Genomic DNA, 18,269 nt, shown 5'->3' with positions numbered 1-18,269 from the left:
AAAGGTTTATACAATCCCTGTCCTCCACTGTCCCCTCACTCAGGTGCTGCTTTGTTTGAGTCAGTCTCTCCTTCCCCCTTCAAGTTTGCTCAGGATAGCATACAGCAGGACCTGTCTTTGTTCCCTGCCCAGCCCGCTCTGTCACCTCTGGGTGTCCTCTTCATCTTGGTATATGGCCTTGCATGTGAAACCTTCACGAGACTTTAAGGTCTCGTTTATCACCTCAGGAGACATAGCTTCCTTTGGATATGTGGATGTTCTGAGATACTTCATTGCCCTGTTTTCCTATGATTTGCTTTAAGATGGTGTTTGTTTCCCCTGTGTATGAACCTGGAGAAAAGTCACCAACATCTGTGTCTTTAGGAGCTTCCCTTTCCACATTTCCATATGACACTTGACAGAAGTATCCCATTCCTGACCCATCTTCTCCCCACAGCTCTTCCTCACCAGGTAATGGCTTGATCAGCTCAACATTATTTAACTTTTAAAGGTCAGGGGGTTTTTTTGAAAGCAGTTTTTTACTTTTCCTGCCCAAATGACACCCTTTGAAAGCACCTGACTGGCAACAGACAGGTTCCCTGCATTTTCTGAATAAGGTTCTGAAAGTATTTCAGATACTTTCAGGTAGAAAACCCAAGTCTAGTTTTGGAGGATGTGTTGCTCTGAAGGAGGAAAAAAAAACTTATGGTACTTCTTGGGGATACCTCCTGACAGCTTTTGAATACAATCTCCAGCTGAATTTCTGGTCTCATCAGCATCCCTGAACCCCTGCACATCCATGCTTATGGTGACACTTCCAGCAGGGCTACAGACATGCAAGAGACACTGAGTCTGACCTAGAGTAAATACAGCAGTGGATTATAGAATGGTTTGGGTTGTAAGGGACCTTAAAGATCATCTAGTTTCAACCACACCATGGGCAGGGGCACCTTCCACTAGACCAGGTTGCTCAAAGCCCCATCCAACCTGGCCTTGCACACTTTGAGGGATGGGCCATCCACAGCTTCTCAGGGCATCTTGTGCCAGTGCCTCACCACAGTAAAAAATTTCTGCCTAATATCTAATCTAAATCTACCCTCTATCAGTTTGGAGCCAGTCTATTACTACATGCCTTTGTCAAAAGTCCCTCTCCAGCTCTCCTGCAGCCCCTTTAGGTACTGGAATGAGCTCTAAGGTCTCCCTGGAGCTTTTTTTTTACCCATGCTGAACAATTCCACCTCTCTCAGCCTGTCTCCACAGCAGAGGTGCTCCAGCTCTCTGATCATGAGAGAGTCTCGAGACCACGGTCCAGGACTTTGGACCATGCTACTGTCAGTATGCATAGAACTCCTTAAAAATGCATCACTTTTAATCAGAAGTTTATAAAATCCCCCATACCTTTCTGTGTGGCCCTGGTGAGCTTGGCTGGAAGTCCAGGGCCAAGTAATCCACACTCCCCGAACTCTTTTTAGGCGCTGGGCTGTTGGTACCACTAGGAACAGGAGAAGCAGAAATGGGATTTTGCTAATGCAGGGAAGAGACAGGAGAGATAATGAGGATTAAAATGGGAATAAAGAAAAAAGGGAATTAAGACAAATCTGGCAGCAAAGCGCCTTGGTGGCACTTTATTAATAAAGAGCCTGGATATTAGGTCACTAGTCTCTGGGACCAGGGTGTGTAGAACTGCTGGGGGACTACATATGTTGTATGTTGTGCTAACAAATATTTCAAGCTCATGTTCTTGATTTCATGTATTGGAGCAGTTCTTCTGCCTTTGTGCTGATTTTATTCATATGCCTGATAACAGATGTGGGCTTTAGCATGTCCCAGGAACCACACCTCAGTGAGGCCAGGCCAGCTCTGAGATCTTCGCTAATCACAACCATGCTACACAGAGCACTGATTTCCTCTACCTCATGAGTTACATAACCTCCAAAATATGCTTAAATCAGCAGCTCCACCAAGAGAGACAAAATCCCCTCCCTGTAAGCAGTGCTGCTCCCTGTTGCTGCTCTGATAGCCCCTGCCCTCCACACAAATACTATGTCAGTAGATATTAGGGGGAAAAAAAAATTGAAAAATATCAACTTCAATTAGGAAAATACACCCTGACAGTTCTTATACATTTTTATCCCCTCTTAATTCCTGGCAAAGTAGATGATATATGTTTCTGCTCTCATATACATTTAAAACCCTAACGGGACATGTCATTTTCAGAAGGAAGCACACTGTTTTGTGCATGCAGGGATGTATGTCAGGATGGACATCTGAGCACTTCCATGTCATGAGCTAGGAATGTGTTTGCAGAGCTGTGGAATGTGTATGTCCTGCCAGGACCATCTATCTTAGCTGTGGGGCCCTTACCATCGCCACATAGTTCTCCTCGCTGTCTCCCGAGTCAGTGCTGGTGATGCTCTGGGAGGAGACAGGGCGGCAGTACTGCAGAGAGCCCGCGTTGAACGTCTGGCTGTAAGGACAAGGGTCGATGTGTTATCCATGGTGGCAGGGGCTGCTTGTTTATTGCCAAGGAGGGCAGCTTTTGATGCCTACAAACATTACCATACTCCAGTCTGGGGACTGGGCATGAAGAAGAGCTGGTGGAATTGAGGTTCTCCAACCCATCCTTTCCATGAGATGGAAATCACTGGGTTTGGTCTTCTCATTTCTTTTCTTTCTAAAATTTTTTGCTTGCTATGTACCTGTAATTCTCCTGCTATCACCTACACAAACCAGGCTCCATGAACTCTTTTATCTCACAGGAAACATTTAGTTGTGGAAGATACAGAGCCAGCCTTGGTGAAGCCTCTCACCTCCAGCCTTACCACAGCTACAGGATTTGTTTACTGTACAGGGCCCTATCCAAATTTTTTGCTGGAAAACAAATCCTCCAAGGAATTGTCTTGCTTTCAATTGGCCAAATCTAATTATACCAAACAAAATAATGAAATCAGTGTCTGGCATTAAAGCGCGTGTCTTAAAAAGCTATTCGTTGCCTATCAGTAAAGCAGGGTCATATGATTAGCTGATAAGGGAAAAATCCATTAGCTTCTCCAGGGTCGGACGTCTTGTCAATCAAACCCTGCTCGCCGCTTCCCAGTGCAGTGATTTCAGCACACAGCGCTCATGCCCTGCAGTCAGTCTCCACACAATCCAATTTATTAGAGAAGTCATAGCAGCCAAGCTTTGCTTCTGCCTTTCACTGGACAACATCAGACCGTGAATTAGCAGCAGAGCTGAAATTGTGCAAATCCTGTTATTTTTGGCTGGCAGACACAGCTCTGAGGAGCTTTGGTTTAATTTTGCAGACTTCCTTTGGGCTAGGCTTTGCTTTCAAGGCAATCAAAGCACGTCTTGGTCAGACCCCAAGAGTGTCACCTGGTGTTTTTAGACTACAGTGGGGCTTTTGGGGGGATAGCTGGATGTGAAATCATGCCTCACACCCCCAGTGTGGCTGAGTTGGTCTGGCTCAGCTGGGTCATGAGTCGTGGTGGACCACAGGTCCAATGTGAGATCCATAGCTCTCCAGAAGTTGTCAGATCCCAGAAACAGGAAATGTCTTCAAGGGATCTTAATTAGCTGCTCAGCCACATGCTGGGCTCAGCCACATGCTGGGCTTTCATGTGAAATCCCAACTTCAATAATTTTATCTTTCTGCCACCAGCTGTGATGTGGGGAACCTATGACAGAGGTGACAGATTGGCTACAAGTGGACACCAGTCAGAGCAAGACCAGACAGCTGCTGTTGAATCAGAGCACGAATTCATCCCCCAACCATTACTCACGTTGGCCTGGACCAAGATTTTGTGACTGGCGATTTGAAGGGAAGCTCATCGATGACAGTGTTGTTTCTCAGGTCCAATGGTGATGGCTTTGCTGGGGGAGAGAAAAGACTTTATTCAGAGGCAGCATGTTCCTAGAATTCAGAATCCATGACTGGCATGAGAGGGTCCCCAAAAAAATGGTTGATTACTTCCCATTCTGCTAATCAGCCAACCAGCCCTCTTGCTGACGACAAATATCTCCAGCCAAAATCCCTGCACTCATTTACGCCAGGAGAGAAAACAGTGAATTTCTCCCTCTGACCTGCAGCCCTAAAATGGATGGGTGGTCCCAAAAGGGGAGTATGCCTCCCAGGAAATGAGGATCTGCTAAAAATGCCCAAACACCAGAGTATAAACCCATTCATCAGGGATCTATGAAAATCTGTGAGATGGGGAAAAGACTAGACGCTGCCGACCCTGAGCTACCTTTGTCTGGAGTGTTTTCCCATAGGGAATGGGAAAGGGCATCTGCAGGGGAACATGAAAGCTCTTCTCATCACGGATGGTTCATTAGGTGGAAGAGAAGAGTGCTATGCTCCAGCCTCAGCTCTTGATCAAAGTGTTGATGGGGTTAGGTGTGGACACCCTAACAGTGAAAGCCCTCCTCCTTAGGATCTCCTTGGTGACCTGTCAGGCAAGGGACTGGCAGGGAATTGGAGGATACTGGGAAAGCCCTGAAGGAAGAACTGCCTAGAACCAACCAGTAGGAAACAGCAGGAAAAATCTGAGTCATCTGAACATAACACTGAGATTTTGGGGTGAAGCATAGGGAGGGGTGCAGGCAAAGGGGGTGAGATCCTGTCTGTGACATATATCTCCTGTAAAGGCTAGAAGGTCTTGAGATGGGCTGTTCAAGCACCACGAAAGTTGCATTTGTACTATAAGGCTCCCGAAAGATGAAGGGGATAGGGGAGATCTGAAGGTCTGACTGTGCTGGCAGTAGCAAAATGCACCCCATCCAGAACTGTGCACAAGATGACAGATGTGGTCTGAGGTATGAGAAGAACAAAAGGATTCCTGTAAAGATTTTCCCACAACCATTCCTACCTTTCCGGTCGGGTTTGAGGTTGCGGTTGACTGGTGGGGGCTGGATTTCACTCAGTCGTCTGTGACACTGCACCATAGTTCCTCCTTTATGCACAGGAAGGGTGGTTGAGGACAACCCCACCAGGTCAAAGTGATGCGGCCCAGGGCTCATGGGGATGTAGAGGTTTTGGGCATTGTCGTTGGCTTTCTCAGCATGGATTAGGGGTGAGGAACCAGGGTTCATGGGGACGTAGTTGTCCTCGGAGTCGGTACTGTGGGAGCGGGCCACTGCTGCCTTGGCTTGCTGGGGGACAAGTGGGAGGATGTGCTGTAAGTATCAGACTCTGCTCAACCCCACACCACTATAAACCCTTCATCTTGTCATAAATGAATACACATCTGAGGGGGGAACTGCTCTAAAACCTAAGCACAGAGGGAAGGGATGGTCTGTCCCCGCCTTGGCCATCAGTTTGCACTGAGAGGGTCTACCTTCTCTGTTTCCAAGACATTGTAACATCCTAAGTTTGGAGAAAGGTCTTCATCGCCCAGACTTGAGCATCTTCTCATGATCAGAGTGAGCCGCAGAAACATGCTTAACCTGGAAAGCCTTTCTTGCCTGGGCTCTGATCATGACTAAAATGCAACATGAAGGGCTGCTTTAATGTAATTTCCAGCTCAGGAAATCTTAGAAAGTGCACAAAAGAGGCTGTTCTGGCAATGTGTCAAAATTTAACTCAGAAGCATCCAAGGCTTTAAGGAAGAAGTCAAACTCCTAGGCATTTTTTTTTGGGTCAAAGCTCCAGGAAGATACACTGTGTGGAAGCAAAGCTCTGCCTGTGGTGCTGGGTTAGGTCCATCTGTCACTCCATCTGTTCCCTGCAGGTCACCATGATTTTAACTGAAATCATTAATAAAACCCTTCTTGACTTAGCTCTGCAGGCCTGCACTGCGAGGTCCATCCTGGAACCAACTTGTTTCTGAATCTATAAGATGCAAGTAGGTGCCTACAGTGTGGTGGCCAACACCAAGTTCCACTCACCAGGTAGGAGTTGTACCCATCGTTCATGGACTCGATAGACTGCATGGCACTGCCTCCCCCGTGCTGGGGGTACTCGTACGTCTCGCAAGAAGAAGCTGCAATGCAACCACAAATGCACATGTCCCACCACAACTGCCAATAAAAAGGGGTCCCTGAAAACAAGGCACTGTGAGGACAATATCTGTTTTGTTGATTCAGATGCTGATGAGAAGACATGGTCTTTAGTCTGTCACAGACTCTCTGCTATGCTCCTTCCCAATTAGCATCTCTCTGATGCATCACCACAACTGCACATGCTGTGTGGACCTAACCCGGTTCTGTCAAAGTACTGCAAAATCCCAGGGGTAAAGATGTCAGATAAGGTACATCATGGTGACAAAACTGGTTTAAGGGAGAGCTCTGTTAGAGCTTGCTCAGCAGATGTAGGGGCTGGGAGCCTCCAGTAAGGGAAGGGTGGGGTGAGGATGAGTGCTAAGCTCTTAGTTAAGTCTGCCTACTGCTGAGCATGGGTCTGATCTCAGCCTAAATGTTGGCAATTAGGTAGGAGGAGATGGAAGAGGCATTTCATAGAGCTCTGTGTAAAATTTACACCTTTTCTAAGTTTGCAATTTTGTCATTCTAGGTACAAGTGGGCATATTCATCCATGGCCCACTCATGGCCAATGGGAACAGCATCTCTACTGCGCTGGGGACATCGGGTCTTGGAGATGTGCAAAACCAAGGTGATGTGCAAAACCAAGATAATGTGCAACCTGTGCAAACCCAAGGTTTTGCTCACCCACTTTGGTGAGCAAAACCAAGGCAGCACCAGGCTGAAGTATGTTTTGATAAACCTGGTTATGAACTGAAGGCAAACTAAAAATAGCTGAAATCACAAAAATCTGGTGAAGGGCTTCATAAGCAAGCGGGTTTGGGGTTTTGGTTCAAGGTACAACATAGCCAATAGTCATCTGGGCAGCTCTGGTGGGCAGAACTCTGTGGATGCCTCTCCATGCCTGCTGAATACAAAAAACAGGGCCAGATCCTGACTGGGGAGAGCTTCTTTGTGTCCACCCCCTGGTTGATGCCAACAGCACTCCAGCCCTACCACATGGGACTGATCTGCCCAAGGCTGGTAGATAGGACAAAGCCACCCTCAGCTCCCCGCCCCCAAAATTCACCTCGGTGCAATCTGCTGTTCTCCACTGCAGGCAGCGTGTTTCTCCGTGGAATGGTGGCTGCCATGGGGGCCAGACCTAGATTTTCACTGGGCTGGAGCCGCTGGGGGGGGCTGCCCCACCGTGGCTCCGTCTGCCCAGGTTTCGGGGGCCGCGGGGGTGGTGCAGAGGGTGAGTCGCTGGCGGCCACAGCCAGAGCATTGTGGTTCTTGTCTAATGTAAATGTCCTGGGGATCTGGTAGATGGAGAGTGGGGTGGCAGGGATGTCATAGGAGTCCGTGGAGAGCTCCCCAAACTCCTTGCATAGGGTGTTGTTGGGAGTCTTGTAGGTGTAGACCTCCTCATTATCCGTTTCAGAGCTGGTGAGGCTTGACTTGGGGTGGGTGTAGGAGCCAAAGGCACGTGGGAGATCGTGCGCACTGTCCCTGAACTCCGAGTTGTGCCGGCTGGGTTTTGGCAGGCTGTAAAAGCCATGGAGCTGTCCACCAACCCCGTTCACGCAGTGCCCATTGCCCTGAGAGAGCTTCTGGACCGCTGTGTCGCTCCGCATGAAGAAGGCAGACCGTGTGGCTTGTGAGAAGCTGGCACTCCTGCAGAGGAAGGGGACAAAGGGGTTGAGATGGCGGGAGAGCTGGTCCTGGGGTGCAGCAAACTCTGCTTCTCCTCTTTGTCACCTTACTGACTTACATGAAGACCTAATGCATATACACTGCAAGGGTATGAAAGGTAACCTTGATTGGGTCCTTTTGCCTGCAAAGGTATAACCATGCATGGGCTGGGCTTTTAGGGGCCACATGCTCCCACCCAGAAAGGGCTCAGCCAGCCCCACATAAACATTCCCCCATGGAAGAGGTTCCTGCCCTGTATCAATCATTGTGGTTAGAAAACCTGAAAGGGTTATGGGAGAGTTTCCAGTTGTGGCAAATCACTGGGAAAGTGCCGGACCTATGGGAAAACCTGGGAGATACTGGTTGCAATCCCTGCTTCGACAGGGTTCGTGCTCTGCAGGGACAATAGGGACTCTTTCACGGAGCCAGCACGAGAGGGCGCTCAGAAATAGGGCTTATTTGGGGAAAAAACAAGTGATGTTGTGATAAGACAAATACTGAGCTCCCGCCACCTTTGGAGCTCAGTACACCCAGAAGAGGTCTCGGTTCTGGCAGGGTCCTTTCGGTCAAGGACTTGAAACATCATGTGTTAATTATTCAGCATTGCCTGCCAATTAGCTACTATTACCCTCATTTTATGGATGAGTAAAGTAAGAGCTCCAGAGCTGAGAGGGGAGGGATTCCCAGCAGTTCTGCAGCCTGGCCCCATGCACTGGGCATTGATCAGATGATTATTTCTGGCCCAGTTGCAGAAGATGCCACCGGCCAGTTTGTTTCTGCTCACCAAAGCATTGGTGCTTGCTCCCTTCTCCTCTGGGTCCCAGCCACATTTGGGTTCTCAGAGGGTGGCTTTTAGGTATCCTCACAGCTGGAGCATCAGAGGGCCGTTTTTTTAAACACTGTTCCATTAACTCCATCTGAAGTTAATTTTTCTGAGCCTTTTTCTCTTGTTGTTTTTCAAGTAGGGAAAGTCAGCTGCAGCAGGAAAGCCCAGTGGAGGCTGCAGCCCGGACTCTGCTCTCAGTCCACACCAGCTGGGTTCTGACTGTCTCTCCCCTCCCTCCCTCCTCGCTGCTCCTGCGAGCCAAAACTCGTCACGTCAAAAAAACTCCTCGCTATTTAAGGCAACCGGCTGGGTCTGGAGGCGGAGAACTGTCGCTCGCTCAGAAATACCACACCGTGCACCGCCAAGCTGCCATGAAGCCCAGTGAGCTCTGGAAGGGGTGACTGGCAAAGTGCTGGAAATCCTGCCCATCCCTTTGTTTGTTGTTTTTCTGATTAAAGGCAGGAATTAGGGCCCTGCCTGCAGGATCACAAAGTGGTTGAGGTTGGAAGGGATCTGTAGAAATCATCTGGTCTAACCCCCTGCTCAAGCAGGGTGACCTAGAGCTGGTTGTCCAGGACTGCGCCCAGACAGCTCTGGAATATCTCCAAGAATGGAGACTGCTAAACCTCACTTGGACAACCTGTGCTACTGTTTGGTCGCTTACAGTGAAAGTGTTTCCTGATGTTCAGAGGAGCCCTCCTGTGCTTAAGTTTGTGCCCATGGCCTCTGGTCCTGGCACAGAGCATCACTAACAAGAACCTGGCTCCATCCTCTTTGCACCTTGTCTGCAGGGGAGATCCCCCTGAGCCTTCTCTTCTACTAGCTGGACAGTTGCAGCTCTCTCAGCCTTTCCTCTTAGGAGAGATGCTACAGTTGTTTCAGCAACTCCATGGCCCTTTGAACTGGACCCAGTATTGACCCCTTGAGTACACTTCTAGTGACTGGCCTCCACCTAGACTTCATGCCACTGATCACCATCCTCTGGGTCCAGCCATCCAGATAGTTTTTAACACAACCCAGAAAGCCAGGAAAGCTGGGAGCTTGTGACCTCCTCCTCCCAACCACAATGAGATGAGACCATTGCTCAGGGCTTTCTCCAGCTGGGTTTTGCAGACCTCCAAGAATACAGGTAAGTTGAGCCACTGATACCCAGCCCTCCCTCAGCTGTCCCTGAGGTTTGCTCCCAGGTGGGCTAAAATACCTTGCATTTTCTGACTTTCTGCTCATGCACTGGTGGAGGAAAAGGTAGTCCTGGGGGGCACTGGCAGACAGGGTACTCTGGAGGTGGCTGGCAGGTGAGTCGAAGGTGAACAGGGTGGGCTGGCTGGAGTGGGACGGTGCTGAGGACTTGCGCTCTCGTAGCAGGTGGTGGCTGGCACTGCTGAGCTCTGCCGGGGAGGACCGTGGTGCATGGTTCATGGAGGCAATGCTCCTCAGGGTGTCTGTGCAGGGAAAAAACACACATGTGAGTGGCAGATGGAGCTACCCCGCAACCTGTGTTTCCAGGATTTTCCTTACTTAAATGTTCTGTCATTTATGGAGGTCAGTGGGGTTTGCTTATGACTCCAAGTGATGCTCTCACCTCTTCTACTTGGAGCACATGCAACTATAGGTACCATGTATGGAAATACATATTTATAATATTTTATCATAGAATCATATTTCATCATTTTATCCTATTTCATCACATGCTTAGTGGTTTGCAGGGATGTCTGCAGGATGTCAGCCTATTTCATGGGGAGATCAGTAGGTTGTTAAAACCTGATTTAAAAAAAAGGAGAGGAGCTTTCACACTGCAGTGAGATGTGATTTAAGTCACCCCCATCCCTCTATGTAAGGGTATCACTGCCATCCCTTTAGAGTTGGGTAAACTGGGGTACAGGGTGGGAATCTGAATGGACATAATGGCAGTGGAGATCAAAAAACATTCTCATGTTTCCCAGTTCTCTACTAATTTTGTGGCCTCAAGAGATGTCCTGCTGTTTTATGCTAATAAAATTGGATGTGCACCCAATGCATGACTCCTAGTGCCTGCTCCTCCTGCTTAAGGAGAAACAGACTTTAAAATATTACATTCTTTTCAATGGAGAATATCCCAGAGGTCAGGAATAATCACCTGGCTACTCTAGTCCTCTTATAACTATGCTTCATGAGTTTCGAACCACAGATGAATTCTTACAGCCAAGTTGTAAATTCCCATTACAAAAAAAACCCCAACACAAACAAACCAAAACCAAAACCCAAAATCCCAGAAAAACCACAAGCTGCAGAATATTTTGGGAAAGCTGATCCATCTCTGGCTGCAGAAGACCACACAGAAGACCATGCATGCGCTCCCGGCACGTGAAAAGCACTCACTGTGGTTCACTGAAGGCACACTTTACAATAGTTGTGATTTACATTTATTTGGTGCTGAAACACAGAAAAAACCCAACTCCTAACAAAAAGTGGAAATCCACCCAATCTCTGGCCACCACTGATTTTCGATTGCTCCCCAGCATGATCACCTGTTCTTCAAATTTGACTTCAGACACCCATGCTCCAACGCAGGGATGAAGGGGATTTTACAGGGTTCCAATCTCTTTCTTTCCATTTCTTCCCTCAAATTACAGATCACACCAGAAATTCTGAGCCTGATTCTCTTACGCTGCAGAAAAACGGCTGTCATGGCTCAGACAACGAGATGCTCCACACAGAGTGATTTTTTGAGTCACACTTCTGAGTCGTGTCAAGATACAAAATCAATCTATCTGCTGCTCATTGGCTGCTGCTACATTTTTTCCCTGGTGTTACTTCAAACTTCACCCGATGCAGAAAAAGTACATTAATAGAAGCCAAAGAGCTTGACTCTGTTGTTTGGTTTGTGCTAAACACAGAAAGGATCAATATTTAACACTGACAATAATGGTGGGGGTGACAGCTTAAAACTCTGATTCCTGTCTTCTTCGCATGGGCATTAAAGATCCCTTGGTGCTTTTCAAGGGAGTAAATGGCCATCCCAGTGTCCTTGGACAAAACAGTGCCTTGACCCTCATTCTTATTAAATATTTATCCAATAGCAGTGCAGAATGATTCCCATTGGAAAAGGTGTCTTGAGAGCTATGAAAATCCCAAATCAAAGTTCCAAATCAAGTGCTTTGTGGTCAACCAGAACAAGAGAGCCCAAACCCACAATGCCATCAAAAACAGGGGGCTGCACCTAAAGTGCCTCTCAGGAACCCTTCATCTTACTACCTCCCAAATCACAGCCAGGAATTGCCTGTGACACTGTGCTTTGGCCAAGACTGCTTGAGGATGGTTTGAGGATGACAGATTAGTGTTATGTCTCCAATCCAGTGTGAAGTTCACCTCTGGGGACAATATGAACTGCACTAGGTCGGGGTCCCTCCAACATCCTGAGCTGTCCTCCCACACTATCCCTGCAGGCTTTGCATTTGCCATTGCATCAAGATGTCATGGCAGGGCAAAATACATCCAAGAATTAGAAATTACACTGATTTATTTATGCTAACACAGCCTAAGGGGAGAAATGGGGTTGCACAAAGGAGATGATCTCCAGCATCACCCCAGGGAACAGCAACTTCAAATCACAACACTTTGGGGAGCTCTGTGAATCCTGCACTACCAGGAGATCCTAATCTTTTCCCAAAAATCAGTCTGATTTGGGGAAACTGGAGAGTGCAGTGCAGAAGATGCACTCATTGAAATCAGGATGAATTACTCCATGGTTACTCCGACCACATAAATGAAAATGGGGAATGAAGGGGGGGCAGGAGGCAATGCCTAGTAAAAGCATGTAGCTTCCCTGGGGAGAGCGGCTCTATTGGCATCTGTATTGATTTTCAAAATGAATTCCCAGCTCGCTTCCCGCAGCGACCTGGCCACTGAGAGCATTAGCAGGAGCCAATTCAGGACTCATGTACTCCATTAGATTTGTGAGATGAACTCTGTAATAGTAGGTGAGAGATGGATTGCTTTGCGGGGCTGGGAGGGTATTGCGAGGGCTGAGAAGATAAATCCTATGGAAGGAGACTGCCAAGATTGCTCTGGATTTTTTATGTTGTGGGGATTTTTTGCACTAGAATAAACGACAGGTCATGTGCCCAGGTCACACGCTGACAACGGGTCCTGCTAGGGGACAGAAAAGGAGGCAAGAAAGGAAATGGAGGCAGAAAAATAGTATTTGAAGACTAGTACATGCTAAGGGAAAGGTTAAGACATCACATTGGCTTGAAACGCAGAAAGGTCCCCATGAAGGTAAGGCATGCAGACTGAATACGAACCAGAGATCCCAAAGCCATTTCAGCTTGCCATGCTGCAGTGCCCAGCTCCCAAGAGATGAGGACCAACACTCCTTTCCCACATCCATGCAGGGCACTTAGTGAATAAGTTCCATGTGGATGCCTCCAGGCATCCGTCCCACCTGCATCATGACCAAAGATACTCAACTCTATCTGTTGAAAAGCCAAAAAGAAAGATGCTTCTCCATCCTTCATGGCCATCCATCTCAGGACCATGGATAAACTCATGAATCTCCTTCATTTAACAGTGTAGACAAGCCTTCTAATCCCTTGGCTTTATGTTGATATCTTGAGTTTATGTTGAAGGAATGTATCAAGTACAGCCAAAGAGGGATAAGATCCTGTGCAGTTCCTACTGCCATTCCCTGGGGGCCAGAGTTAAAATTATGTAGTGGGGCCATGTGGGAAGTGTCATCTTAACCCCAAGTTTCCTGGCCAGTTCTCCTCTGAGTTTGGGGAATTCGACTCCCATGGTCTGGAAAATGCAGTGTTGGACGCCCACAAGTTAAAATTCAATGTCAGCAGCACGATTTCTACATGTACATCTTGCTGGGCTCAGGCTACAGCTGTTGCACTGGTCCTTGCAAGAAAGTGAGCCAGAGGCTTGGTAGGGACAAGTGAGCACAGCCCTGCAAACCTCCATGGTGCCAGGTGGGTTTCGACCGGCTGAAGGCTCAGCACTCACTAGTCAAGGTTAAGATGCACCTTTTTGTCTGTTTATTGCAGCAAAGTGGTAAACCTCTCTTTGAAATACATCCCCAAAGCAAAATTCCATAACTGAGAGCACGGCCAGCAATGGGATGGACTAGGCTGGGAGCCAGGAATTTTTTATGAATGTTCTCAATCCCTCAAAGTGGTATTTCCCTCCTTGTTGACAAGTCTGAATTCCCTTGCTCAGAGCACTTGACTGTTGGTGTGTGTGCATAGCTTCACACAGTGTTCCTGGGCTTATCTGAGTGCAATAATAACTCAGGATCCTTTGGAACTTATTGCTCAGAATATCCTTGTTCACCAGAGCAATGTCAGCTTTCCCCACCTGAAGGCAGAGGCTGGGACTACAACTCCCTGTATCTTGAAATGATACCCCTGGGAAGGTGCTGATTTTTGGGTGCAGTTAAATTCCTGTCAGTGTTCACAAAAAATGTGACAGGCTTGCTTGGCATTTCTGAGTGGCACAAAATTCCCTATGATGCCAACACCAAGCTAGCAAGGACTGGTCCAAGGGCTCCACAGATAAGGGCTCCTCAGATCTGCCCTGGCAAACAAGGCCACGGAATGCCTTGGATCGCGTAGCTGACTTTGTGCCAGTTTAAACTTGTGGCCAGTGGGACTTTCTTTCAGGAGGGAATAGTAGAAATCTACTAGAAATAATCCTTAGGATGCCGCAGGGTAGACTGTGCTCATGCACCATCATCTTCCTTACTCTTTGAAGCACCTCCACCATTTATTAGCAAAAAAAAAGGGGAAACTTTCTCCAGGGGAATCTGCCTGCACATCTGCTTTTGCTGCCAGCTCACTCCTTGAGCACAAATACGAAAGAAATAATTAAAACAAGACAAACGACCCTACCAAAACAAGCCTTCCACATGCTTCTCCTGGTAGAGAGAGAACAAACAACATGTCTAATGCATGAGTCAATGTGCCACAGTGCTGCCAAGAGGCCTTGGGATGCCATAAGGATGAGCATGGCACCAGAGGAAGGTTTATTTACTAAGCTTTCCCTATCACCTCCAAGTTGGATGGCATCTGGAAAAGATGCTGTCAGTCTGAGGATGTCCTTGCAGGTCACTAAGTTTTTCTCCAGCAGGTTAGTGGGATACAACATCTGATTACGATAATTTCCCCTCTCCAGTTTCCATCAGGATGGGGAGCTGTGTGCAAGGACATAGGCGTCCTAATATTTATCACTGCCTGAATTTTGGGTGCCAAGCAGTGGAGTGGAGCTCCCCAAAAGAGATGACTCTGCATCCTCCACTGCACAGGAGCTGAAGGGTAGGGACAACAGTGACATAGGGCTTTTGAGCTTTTCCCTACCAGTTTCTGATGCTAATTTCCATTTGAGATCAGTTTGAGAAACTGATCAGGAGAGAGTGGCCAAGAGAAAGGAGAAGCATTTCCACTTTACAGACAAGATCTGCTGCACAGAGGGCTAAGGGGATGGCTTCTCTTACCCAGTTTCAGTCATCTACATGATACTTAGCTGCACTGGTTCCTTTACGTTTTCTCTATGGAGAACAGTGTGATCCCCCAATTATTTAAGCATTTGACACAGAACAGGGAGAATTACCCAAGAAAGAGTTATGGGAGAGACACTGAGACAAAGATGACAATAAATAGCATCGTCTTTCTCCATTAGTGTCAGTGCTGTGCTTGTGTTTGTATGAAACAACTGAAAAATAGCGGCGAAGTAGGAGCATTTGCCTTGGAGAAGCACGGGAACCAAGGGAAAAAAATCACAGTGCTGGAGAGTGAGAAGAGGAAAAGGAACCAAGTCCTGACCTCAAAGCATTATATACATCGGTTATTTTAACAGTAATCAATTCTTTGAAGGACAAAGGGGCAGAAGGGAGAGAGACTGCAATACAAACAATGCAATGCTTCTCCTTGGAGAACACAGGCTTGCTTCAGTGAGATGAGGCTGAGCCCAAATTTCCACCCCTGCCCTGGGAAATATCCCCTGGTGTCAGTGACCCATCTTTGTTTCATATCAACATGCCCTGGACATGGTGGTTAACCTTTGAAGAGCAAATCTGCCACTCGATTGTGGAGCTCAAGATTCGTGTCAATATTTGGAAGTCTACCATTTGGTCAGATGGGGATACCTGGTGTGCACCTATTTATTTTTGTTATAAGGGCTTCAGTGCTGGAGATAAAAGCAGACGAACATGATGCTTGCAAACCTGGCTTACACATGCCCTTGAGCACCCTACCTGGACACCCTTATCAAAGAGTCCAGGAGTGGGACAACGACCTACAGCTGAGGATGAAGGACAATCCCTGGGTGGCAGTGTGGGCTGGGCTGGCCTTCATTTGCTGCACAGAACTAACCTCATCTCCAACTCTCTGCTTCATGAATCATCATTTCTGATATTGCAAAACCAATTTGTTGAGGGATTAAATGGGAAAAAAAAGGGCTGGAACAAAGGGAAAGGGCAAAGATGATATTGTGTAACTGTATAAAACACAAAGTGGTCTCAAGGCAGGTATTCTTGCCTTTATTGGGTTAAGCATAAGGTGGCAAAAAACAAGGCAATGGGGATGTGTAGAAATAGCTGCTTTCTGCCTGTGGGTGGCATATATGATTCCAGCAGATGCCAGGGGAATCCTTAGCAAATCTGTCTGGAGGTACAAGCAGTCTGTGGAGCCCAGTGCTGCAGGACAGGGCTGAAGCTGTTGAAAGTTAAGAGCTATAGAAAGAGATGACACATTTATCATATAATATATGATATATATGGTGTTTTTCATATATAGATAGATTAAAAAAAAGGTTTTTTTTCCCATAGGAAAAAGTCAGATAGACTCATGATGTCCCAGGATCAAAACAGCTTTCTTACTGTGTGATATGAAGCTCTGGCATCCTGTTTTAAAGGACCTATTGGATATTATTATTGGTTATTACAATTGGTTACTACTATTTATCATGATGATGATGATAACTAATGATTTTGGCATCTCCTAACATGGTTTTCCCTTGGACATCAAGACAAAACAGTCTCATCCAAGTGCCACGGTCCAACATGCCATCAAAAAGCGGGGGCAAAGCCCAGAAGCTGGTGCACCACTGACTTCTCCTAGCCCAGGAAAAACATGCTTTTAGGTCCTGAACAAATTTCCCCTCATCCTCTTATCATTCTCTGTGAGCAGTATGTGGGCACCTTCCCTTGCCTGAGCAAACATGTGTGCACGCCTCACTTAGCAGGGATGGAGAAGGAGAAATAATGAACCCCAGCCTAATCCCAGCCAGGGCTTCTTAACGGCTCACTTTAAATTTTATAGCCCTTTTTATGACAACAGGAGTGTAGGTCTTTAGTGTTCCAGGAGAGCAGAGGAAAACTTTCACTAGGAGAAAATGTGAACCTATTTTACTTATGCATGATTTAGTACCATTTCTATTCAGAGGAGCGCACAAGAGGCACAAATATTTGCACTTTGTATTATAGAAGAACTGCCATTCCCAGCTCTTTACAGAAGTAATTTATTTCGATCTTACCTTACCTTGGGGGAAGAAACATTACAAGTCCCAGTTTGTCGGGGAGTCAATAAAACAGCAGCATTGTTACAGGTCTGCTTCACCATCGCTCAGCAAGGTAGCAATGGGGAAAGAAAGAGGATCCCCAAATTTCTTCTCTCAGAGTCTCCTTCTTCATGGGTGCATCTGCACTAATGCGTGGGACCTAACTGCAGGAGTTTGGCCCTGTTTTTCTCTCCTCTATACAGGATTAATGTTATTTTTTGCTCCATGGGTGGTATTTTAGCTGATGAGTTAAAAGAAAAGGGAGGTGGGTGCGAAGATGGGGACACTGGGTTGCAGTAGAACTCCAAATTTCTCACATGGCTTCAGGGGGACCCATCATGCTCAGACAGGGCAGTATCAGCCACATCGACTGCAAAAGTCCAAAGAGGAGACAAAAGAAGTCATTAACCCTCTTGGCTGCAATACTGTGTCCCTGAACCCGCGACAAAGTGACCCAGGAGTCAGTGTGAGCAAGGGTCAGTTCAACCCCACAAAACGTGCCCTTAGGGATGGTGACAGAAAAAATTAAATAGTTTGGCTTTTTTTTTCTTCCTGTTGAAACTTCAGCTCTCCCTTTTCCATCTCTGCAGCATCTTCTCTCAAAAGAAGTCTCCCTGCAATGGGTTTTCCATGTGTGTTTTTTGGTTTTTTTGGGTTTTTTTTCCATTCAGGGGTATGGGCATATTCTGTCCACATACTGGAATCATCTGAAGAAATACTGAAGGTGATGCCCTCCTTGAGATGTTAGAGGGCAAAATGCAAGAAGCAAAAACCTCTGCCTTGCACAGCTGCTCTTTTGCTGGGCTCTTCCATACCAACACTCCAGCAAAGACGTAAACAGCTCAAAAAGCCATCCTGGATCTCTCTGGCCATCATTAAAAACTCAAGTCCTGCTTATTAGACAGTCTATTAACAGTGCTCACTGGAAGCAGAGAAAGAAAAGGTCCTTCCAGCAAACTATTCTCATTGCCATGAGGTTAAAAATGCCTGTGACCCCCAAAGCTTATGCATTCAGAAATCAGGAGTTCACATGCAGTAAAGGTCTTCATTATCAGCTAAAGCCCAGAGGTTTTTCTCTTCCTCTTCTTTTAAGATGCAATGATGGCAAAAGGACTTGGAATTTATTCCCTACACATTGCCATAATCAAATAATATGCTAATGCTATTAGCATGGGACCTTGCATCGCAAATGACTTAGACTCATATTCTCTTTCAAAATACTAGAGTTTCATTTAAATTGGTCTCCACAGCAACCAGAAACGAACTGGAATAATGTTG

At 46.9% G+C, this 18,269-nt stretch overlaps 1 protein-coding gene across 2 annotated transcripts in view; it reads right to left on the bottom strand.

Annotated features, from left to right (window-relative positions):
* The window catches only part of GAB2 (GRB2 associated binding protein 2), a 91,717-nt gene that overhangs the window by 5,580 nt on the left and 67,868 nt on the right, over nt 1–18,269 (bottom strand). Inside the window, exons 3-9 of one of the 2 annotated variants that reach the window (XR_003531361.1) lie at nt 9,658–9,898; nt 7,026–7,612; nt 5,866–5,960; nt 4,848–5,130; nt 3,762–3,852; nt 2,344–2,446; nt 1,378–1,471 (exon numbers count right to left, since the gene is read on the bottom strand). Coding sequence is in view for 1 of the 2 variants with exons in the window: in XM_027665843.1 (XP_027521644.1) it covers nt 1,378–1,503; nt 2,344–2,446; nt 3,762–3,852; nt 4,848–5,130; nt 5,866–5,960; nt 7,026–7,612; nt 9,658–9,898 (1,526 nt within the window). In the remaining variant the exon portion in view is untranslated. Of the gene's footprint in view, nt 1–1,377; nt 1,504–2,343; nt 2,447–3,761; nt 3,853–4,847; nt 5,131–5,865; nt 5,961–7,025; nt 7,613–9,657; nt 9,899–18,269 lie in introns of both variants that reach the window. The other variant, XM_027665843.1, reaches the window with a different exon arrangement.

The sequence above is a fragment of the Corapipo altera genome, unplaced genomic scaffold (assembly GCF_003945725.1).
Source record: "Corapipo altera isolate COAL_440 unplaced genomic scaffold, ASM394572v1 0, whole genome shotgun sequence".
NCBI lineage: Eukaryota > Metazoa > Chordata > Aves > Passeriformes > Pipridae > Corapipo > Corapipo altera.
The sequence above is the reverse complement of the archived record's forward strand: the minus strand, read 5'-3'. Positions and strand labels throughout refer to the sequence as shown.